General features: G+C 45.6%; 1 protein-coding gene across 5 annotated transcripts in view; it reads left to right on the top strand.

The window, feature by feature from the left end:
- The first annotated feature begins 4,894 nt into the window (after positions 1 to 4,894).
- The window catches only part of ALS2CL (ALS2 C-terminal like), a 45,230-nt gene continuing 41,140 nt past the window's right edge, over positions 4,895 to 8,984 (top strand). For 4 of the 5 annotated variants that reach the window (XM_063417409.1, XM_063417400.1, XM_063417384.1 and 1 more), the window contains exons 1-2: positions 4,895 to 5,043; positions 8,323 to 8,431. In XM_063417409.1, the coding sequence (XP_063273479.1) occupies positions 4,954 to 5,043; positions 8,323 to 8,431 (199 nt within the window). In that variant the 5' untranslated portion in view covers positions 4,895 to 4,953. Of the gene's footprint in view, positions 5,044 to 5,772; positions 6,272 to 8,322; positions 8,432 to 8,984 lie in introns of those variants that run through there. The other variant, XM_063417393.1, reaches the window with a different exon arrangement.

Here is an 8,984-nt window from a genome sequence, read left to right as displayed (position 1 = left end):
AAAAATTTTTAATTTTTTTTTCCAAAAATCCCCTCTTTTTTTAAAAGGAATTTCTTTCTCTTAAAAAAACCTTTTCTTTTTTTAAATAAAGGATTTTTTTCCTCCAAAATCCCCCCCCCCCTTTTTTTAAGGATTTTTTTTTCCCTAAGAAATATATTTTTTTAAGGTTTTTTTTTTAAGGTTTTTTTTTTGCTAAAAATTACGGTTTAAAAGGAATTATTTTTCCTAAAAATATATTTTTAAAGGATTATTTTCCTTAAAACCCCTCTGTTTTAAAGGCATTTCTTTCTCCTGAATAACCCTTTTTTTTTTTTTTTATAAAGGAATTCTTTTCTTATAAACCCCTTTTTAAAAGGATTTTTTTTCTTTAAAAATAGATTTTTAAATTATTTTTTCCTAAAAATGTGGTTTTCAAGGACCTTTTTTACCTAAAAAAATTTATTTAAGGATTTTTTTACTAAAAAATAGGGTTTTCAAAGAGGTTTTTGTTCCTAAAAATATATTTTTAAAGGATTTTTTTTTTTTTTTTTTTTTTTTTTTTTTTTTGGGGATCTGGCTCAGAGGATTTTCTGGGAATACCAGCTCAGGGAATTCTGGGCTGGGAATTCTGAGCTGGGAATTCCAGGTTGATGATTGGGAATTCCAGCTCCTTCCTCTTATTCCCAGAGATTTGGGAATCTAAACTCTTGATCTGGATCAGAGGATTTTCTGGGAATATCAACTCTGGGAATTCTGGGCTGGGAATTCCAGCTCCTCCCTTTTAGTCCCAGAGCTTTGGGATGCTGGAATTTCTTCCTTTTGGAAGAGGGAATGCAAATCTGGGATTGGCTCCGAGGATTTTCTGGGAATGGCAACTCTGGGAATCCTGGGCTGGAAATTCCAGCTCATTCCTGTCCATGGAATTCCAGCTCTGCCCTTTTATTCCCAGAGCTTTAGGAATGGAATTCTTTCCTTGTGGAAGAGGTTATGGAAATCTGGGAAAGGCTCTGAAGATTTTCTGGGAATTCCAGGCTGGGAATTCCAGCTCCACGATTGGGAATTCCAGCTCCTTCCTCTTATTTCCAGAGATTTGGGAATGGGATTTTGGAAAACGCTTTGGAGATCTGGGATTGGCTCTGAGGATTTTCTGGGAATACTCCCATGGGCTCAGAGGAAAAACTCCGGGAATTCTGGGCTGGGAATTCCAGGTCCATGATTGGGAATTCCAGCTCCTCCCTTTTATTCCCAGAGATTGGGAATGGGATTATGGAAAATGCTGTGGGAATCTGGGATTGACTCTGAGGAATTTCTGGGAATGCTTCCATCAGCTCGGAGGAAAAACTCCAGGAATTCTGGAAAATGGTGGGACAAATATTCCCAAATCCATGGAAAATCAGGAATGGGATGGAACAATGGGTAAACATTCCCAAATCTCAGCTGGCTCCAATGGAATGTTGGGAATGGGACGGAACCCTGGGATTCCTCGAGGTAAGATATTCCCAAATCCCGATGGAAATTTGGGACAGGATCCAGCAGGAGGATTCCCTGCGATTGGGGGATTTGGGGATCGGGGAATTTCGGGATTTGGGGATTGGGTCTCTCTGGGTGCTGACAGAGCTCAAGGAACGTTTGGAAAACACTCCCAGAAATATTTTGGGATGTCCTGGGCAGGAGCAGCAGCGGGATGAACCCGGAGGATCCTGGATTTTGGGATCGCTCTGGAGCTGCTGTGCCTCCGCCTGGGAGGGGGCTCCAGGCCACGGGACAGAGATGGGAATGTTGGATTGGAGCGGGAATGTTGGATCAGGATGGAAATGTTGGATAGGGATGGAAATGTGGGAATGGAAATGTTGGATGGGAATGGAAATGTTGGATTGGGATAAAAATGTTGGATGGGAAATGTTGCATGGGGATGGAAATGTTGGATCAGGTTGGGAAATGTTGGATCAAGTTGGGAAATGTTGGATCAGGTTGGGAAATGTTGGATGGAAATGTTTGGATGGGGATGGGAAATGCTGGATGAAGATGGGAAATGTTGGATCGAGATGGAAATGTTGGATTGGAAATTTTGGATGGGGAATGTTGGACTGGGACGGGAGATGTTGGATCAGGATGGGAAATGTGGGATGGGAAGGTTTGGATGGGGACGGGAAATCCTGGATGGGGACACACAGGTCACTCCAAGGCCACCAATTCCCAAGGCCACCACGGGAACTGCTCCCCCTGCTGCCGGAGCTCCGGAACATCGGGACAAACCCTTGGAAAAGCCGGAAGGGGCCAAACCCCAACCGGCCCCGCTGGCTCCAAAATCCACAAAAAATCCCTGATCCTGCTCCCAGGGCTGCCAAATCTCGGGAATGAAACATTCCCGGCACCCGTGGGTGGAGCCGGAGCGCTTCCGTTGCCTCCGGGAGAAATTCCGGCAGCGGCAATCCAGAGCTGGAGCAGCCTTGGGAATTCCCTGGGAATTCCGGCCTCTCCCGGCCCATCCCAGTGAGCCTGGAGAATCCTAAACCGGAATTTCCTGGGATCCCATCCTGATTCCCAACATTCCCACTGCTGATCCCGGGGTTTTTTGGAGTTTTCCAATTCCTCCTTTATCCATTAAGGTGTGAAAAAATCAGGATTGGAATCACGGCTCCCTTCCCATCCAAAATTTCCCAGAAAAATGAAAATCCCAGGATTTTGGGATTGGAATTCCACGCTCGGAGCAGGTTTAGGAATTTCCTGGATGAGCGAATCCAGGGTGTTTTTAAGGTGTTGGATCCTTTACCGGCTAAAGCAGAGCAGATCTGAGGAAATTCCCAGAAATTTCCAGGAAATTTAAAGAAATTCCAAGAAATTCTAAGGAAATTCCAAGAAATCCCAGGAAATTCAAGGAAATTCTAGAAAATCCCTGGAAGCTCCAGGAAATTCCAAGAAATGCCAGGAAATCCCACAAAATCCTACGAAATCCCACAAAATTCCAGGAAATTGAAGGAAATTGAAGGAAATTGAAGGAAATTCCAGAAAACTCCAAGAAATTCCAAGAAAATCCAGGAAATTCTAGGAAATTCTAGGAAATGCCAGAAAAACCCAGGAAATTCCAAGAAATTTCCAGGAAATTCCAAGAAATTTCCATGAAATTCCAAGAAAATGCTAGGAAATTTCTAGGAAATTCTAGGAAACTCCAAGAAATTCCAGGAAATTCTGAAGCTCCCAGTTCCCTTCCAAAACCTGGAGCAGAGCAGCAGGAATGCCGTTGGAATTCATTGGGATTCTGGATCCGGTGATTCCGGAATTTGGGATTTTTTGATTTTCCAGCTCCCGGCTCTGCATTTTCCAAAACTCTTGGGCGGTTTGGAGGGAAAATGCTGCTGGAATTCCTGAAAAGAAAAAAATTCCTGGAAGATGGGAAAGGGTTAAAGGTGGCTGGGAGCTGCTCAGGGACGGATTTGCGAATTTTGGGGTTGGATTTGGGAATTTTTTAGGATTTTTTAAGAGTTAAAGTTGGCTGAGCTGCACAGAGACCTCCGGGACCCTCCTGACCCATGGATTTGGGAATTGTGGTGTTCGATTTGGGAATTTTGGGGTCGAATTTGGGATTTTTTAAGTGGAAAGGAAAGGGTTAAAGGTGCCTGAGGTGGGTGGGATCTCCTGAGGGACGGATTTGGGAATTTTGGGGTCGGATTCGGGAATTTGGGGTTGCATTTGGGAATTTTTGGCTTGTTTTAAGGGTTTTGAGGAGGAAAGGAAAGAGTTAAAGGCGCCTGAAGTACCTGAGACTTCCTGACCGATGGATTTGGATTTTTGGGATCGGATTTGGGAATTTTGGGGTCGGGTTTAGGATTTTTAGGCGGAAAGGAAAGGGTTAAAGTTGCCTGAGCTGCCCAGAGAACTCCGGGAACTCCTCAGGGATGGATTTGGGAATTTTGGGGCCGGATTTGGGAATTTCGGGGTTGTTTTTAGGGTTTTAAGGCGGAAAGGAAAGAGTTAAAAGTGGCTGAGGTGCGTGGGACCTCCTGAGGGTCGGATTTGGGAATTTTGGGTTCGGATTTAGGATTTTTTAGGATTTTTTTTTAAGAGTTAGAGGTGCCTGAGCTGCACAGGGAACTCCAGGACCCCCCTGACCACGGGATTTGGGATTTTGGGGGTCCGATTCAGGAATTTTGGGTTGAATTTGGGAATTTTAGGAGGAAAGGAAAGAGTTAAAGGTGCCTGAGGTACCTGGGACCACCTGAGGGTCGGATTTGGGATCTTTGGGTTGGATTTGGGAATTTCGGGGTTGTTTTTAGGGTTTTAAGGCGGAAAGGAAAGAGTTAAAAGCGGCTGAGGTGCGTGGGACCTCCTGAGGGTCGGATTTGGGAATTTTGGGTTCGGATTTGGGATATTTGGGGTGGAATTTGGGATTTTTGGGGTCGGGTTTAGGATTTCTTAGGAGGAGCCGAAAGAGTTAAAGGTGCCTGAAGTACCTGGGACCTCCTGAGGGTCGGGTTTGGGATTTTTGGGGTCGGATTCGGGAATTTTGGGATTTTGTTTTTAGGATTTTTGAGGGAAGGGAAACGCTCCGGGCTCCACCACGCGCCGCCCGTCAACCACAGGAAAATTCAAAAAAACCCCCAAAACCAAAAAAAAATCAAAACTCCCTTCCCAAAAAATTCCCGGAATTTTCACCCAAACGGGAGGGAAAAAAAATCCCCAAATTTGGGGATTTTTTCTCGGTTTTGGGATCCGAAAAACTCCGCGAGCCGCGAAACTCTCCCTAAAAACAAAAAAAATCAAAATAAAACCAAACAAACCCCGGCGAGTTTGTCTCTGGCACTTCCCGAGTTTCCAACTTCCCCAAAATCCCGGGATGACAAAAATCCGGGATGACAAAATCCGGGATTATTTCCACCCAACGCCAAATTAAAAAAGGAGGAAGAGGAGGAGCAGGAACTTTTTTTTTTTTTTTTGGAATTTTGTAACCGCGGCTCCCGTGGGAGTTCGGGAGCGATGGGAGCGAAGAATTCCAGCCCCGATTCCCGAATTTCTGCCGCTCCCGGGGTTTTTTCCAGCCTGGAATTCTGCGCTGCCTCCTGCCAGGTGAATCCCTTTAAAATCGGAATTTTCCGGGAATTTCCCGCTCGGTTTCTTTCGCTCCCGAGGAAATTCGGGAATGTTTTCGTCGGGATCAAATCCCGGCGTGGATTTGCCGGGATTTTCCCACCCGAGCTCAGCTTTTCCAGAAAGAATTCCCGTTTTTTTTAGGATTTTTTAAAGGATTTTTTTTTTTAAGGAATGAGGAATTTTTGGGAAGGAATTTCACTCCTGGCAATGAATTCCAACCGAAACTTGGGCGGGAAAATTCCCGAGCCCGCTGCGGGCGTTTCCAGCCTCTCCTGGAATTCCAGGCGCGGCCTGGCTGAGCCGGGGCTCAGGATTGAAACCGAGCCTTTGGGAGTTAAGCCGCAGTTAAAGTTCGGGTCTCTAAGCTCGGTTTAGCGCGTTTCTGGCCGGGGGAGGCGATCCCAAAACTCCCGTCCGGGAATTCCGGGCAAAGCCGGGATCGGGGCTTTGCGGGAAAAGCGGCGCTGGGAGGGGCTGGGCAATGAGAAAGGCACGGGAGGGGCTGGGCTTAAACTCGGGCTTAGTTTGGGGCTGGGGTTAAACGGGGTTTAAACTTGGGGTTAGTTTGGACTGGGGTTAAACGGGGTTTGAACTTGGATTTAATTTCCGGCTGGGTTTAAACTGTGGTTTAGTTTGGGGCTGGGTTTAAACTGGGGTTAAATTTGCAGTGGTTTTAAATTTGGGTTGAATTTGGGTTTGGGCTTTGGTTTAAACTTGGGTTTAATTTGGGGCTGGGTTTAATTTTGGTTTACTTTGGGGCTGGGTTTAACCTGGGGTTTAATTGGGAGTGGTTTTAAACCTGGCTTTAATTTGGGGCTGGGGTTAGGCTGTGGTGTAATTTGGGGCTGGGGTTAGACCTGGCTTTATTTAAGCCTGGCCTTAAGCCGGGGCTGTTCAGGGAAATCCCTTTGGCCCCGGAATTTCCGGAATTCCTGTCCCCAAAGGGCCAAAGCTGGGAATTGCTGGGGGAAAAACGGGAATTTTGGGGTGGAAAAATGGGAATTCCTGATGGGAATTCTGGGAATTCCTGGGAAGAATTTTGGGAATTCTTGGGAAGAAAAATGGGAATTGCTGGGGGGAAAATAGGAATTTTTGGGAGGATATCTGGGAATTGCTGAGAGGAAAACTGGGAATTCCTACAGGAAAAATGGGAATTCCTGAGAGAAAAAATTGGGAATTCCTGGAGGAAATCTGGGAAATTTTGGTAGGAAATCTTGGAATTTTTGGGAGAAAAACCAGGAATTCTTGGGAGAAAAACCAGGAATTCTTGGGAGGAAATCTGGGATTTTTTGGGAGGAAAAACTGGGAATTCCTGGGAGGAAAGTGGGGATTCCTGGCTGGAAATCTGGGAGTTGCTGTGAGGAAAAATGGGAATATTTGGGAGAAAAATCAGGGAATTCCTGAGAGAAAAAATTGGGAATTCCTGGAGGAAAACTGGGAATTTTCGGGAGAAAAAGTGGGAATTATTGGGAGGAAAAAAAATGGGAATTCTTGGGGGGAAATCTGGGAATTTTTGGGTGGAAGTCTGGGAATTGCTGAGTGTAAATTTGGGAATTCCTGGGAGGAAATCTGGCAATGGCTGGGAGGAAAAACTGGGAATTTTTGGGAGGAAAAATTGGGAATTCCTGGGCAGAAAAAGTGGGAATTTCTGTGAGGAGAAATGGGAATTGGCAGGAGAAAAATGAGAATTCCTGAGGGGAAATTTGGGAATTCCTGGGAGGAAAAACTGGGATTTTTTGGGAGGAAAACTGGGAATTCCTTGGGGGAGGAACTGGGAATTCCTGGGAGGAAAAATGAGAAATTTTGGGAGGAAATTCAGGAATTTTTAGGATGAAAATCTGGGAATTCCTGTCAGGAAAAATAGGAGTTATTGGGAGGAAATCTGGGAATTCTTTGGACAAAATCTGGGATTTGCTGGGAGGAAATTGGGAATTTTTGGGTGAAATCTGGGAATTGCTGGGAATCTGGATGGGATTATCCCAAAAATCTGCCCTGGAGGGGCAAAACCCGCCGGGAATTCCCGAGAAATGCGGAACAAATCTGGGAATTCGGCATTCCCGGAGCCGCAGTCGGGTTTAGGCCGGGTCGGTAAAACTGGCTCCAGTTAGGCCCGGCCTGGCTGAGCCACAGGGCGGGAATGGCGACATTCCAGAGGTTGGGAATGAGGAAATTTCCGGCCTGGGTTTGCCCTGGGAAAGGCTCTGGGCGGGAAAAGCTGCCGGGATCTCCAGTGGGAATTTTCTTCTGGAATTTTGGGAATTTTCTTTGGGAATTGTAGGAATTTTGGGAATTTTCTTTGGGAATTGTAGGAATTTTATCTGGGAATTTGGGGATTTTTTTTCTAGGAATTGGGGAAATTTTCTCTTGGAACTGGGGATAATTTCCTGCAGAAATGTGGGAATTTTCTTTGGGAATTTTCTCTGGGACTTGGGGGAATTTGCTTTGGGCATTGTGGGAATTTTTTCCAGGAATTTTGGGAATTTTCCCTAGAAATTTTGGGAATTTTTTTCTGCAAATTGAGGGAATTTCCTGTGGGAATGGAAGGAATTTTTTTTCCAGGAATTGTGGAAATTTTCTCTTGGAATTGTGGATATCCAGGGATTTGATTCATTCCTGAGGTTTTTTCCCCCACTCTTTTCCCAGGATTTCCCCCATTCCCAATATTTTTCCCTGGGATTTTCCCCCACGATTTTGCTCCATTCCCGATATTTTTTCCCAGGATTTGCTCTATTCCTAATGTTTTTTTCCCCGTTCTTTTCCCAGGAATTTCCCCATTCCAAACATTTTTCCCAGGAATTTCCCCATTCCCAATATTTTTTCCAGGGATTTGATTAATTACTGATGGGTTTTTTTTCCCAGGATTTTCCCAGGATTTTGCTCCATTGCAGGGATTTTTTTCCCGGGATTTTCCCCATTCCTAACATTTTCTTGTGGGATTTTCCCAGGATTTTGCTCCATTGTGGGGATTTTTTCACAGGGATTTGCTCCATTCCCAATATTTTTTCCCACTCATTTCCCAGGAATTTCCCTATTCCCAATATTTTTTCCTGGGATTTGACTCATCCCCGATGGTTTTTTTTCCAGGGATTTGATCCATTCCCAAAGTTTTCTGCCCGGGATTTGATTAATTCCCAAAGATTTTTCCCAGGATTTGATTAATTCTGGATGTTTTTTTCCCAGGATTTCCCCCATTCCCAATATTTTTCCCAGGATTTCCGCCATTCCCGGATTTCCTGACCCCTCCCCTCTCTCCAGGCCGCGTCGGTGTCGGGAATTTCGGGATCCCTGCTCCGGCTGGAGGAGAATTTCTCGTCCTGCCTGGCCCGGCTCGACGGCCGCGTGCTCCAGCCGCTGCTCCAGGCCGGTAAAGCCCAGAATTCCCGGGAATTCTCGGGAATTCCACCAGTTTGGGAATGAAGCCGGGGGGTTTGGCGGGATGGAAATTCCCGATCTGATGTTTCTGGGGTGGGAATGGGGAATTTGGCGGGAAATTCGGGGATTTGGTGTTTTGGTGTTTCTGCTCCCACTGCGGGCGCAGAAATTGGGAATTGCAGGGAAATGGGGAATCTGGGAGTGGGAAATCCAGGGAAATTCCAAATCCAGGGAAATTCCAAATGCAGGGAAATCCCAAATCCAGGGAATCTGAGCAAATCCAGGGAATGGCAAATCCAGGGAAGTTCCAGATCCTCGGGAAATTCCAAATCCAGGGAAATTCCAAATCCTGGGAATTGCAGGGAAATGGCAAATGTACCAAATCCCAAATTCCAGGGAAATTCCAAATCCAGGGAAATCCCGAATCTGGGAAATTCCAGGGAAATTCCAAATCCAGGGAAATCCCAAACCCAGGGAATGCCAAATCCAGGAAGTTCCAAATCCAGGGAAATAGGAAATCCAGGGAAATTCCAAATCCCCTTTTC

The sequence above is a fragment of the Prinia subflava genome, chromosome 1 (assembly GCF_021018805.1).
Source record: "Prinia subflava isolate CZ2003 ecotype Zambia chromosome 1, Cam_Psub_1.2, whole genome shotgun sequence".
In the NCBI taxonomy this organism is placed as follows: domain Eukaryota; kingdom Metazoa; phylum Chordata; class Aves; order Passeriformes; family Cisticolidae; genus Prinia; species Prinia subflava.
This window is presented reverse-complemented; position numbering and strand designations above follow the sequence as displayed.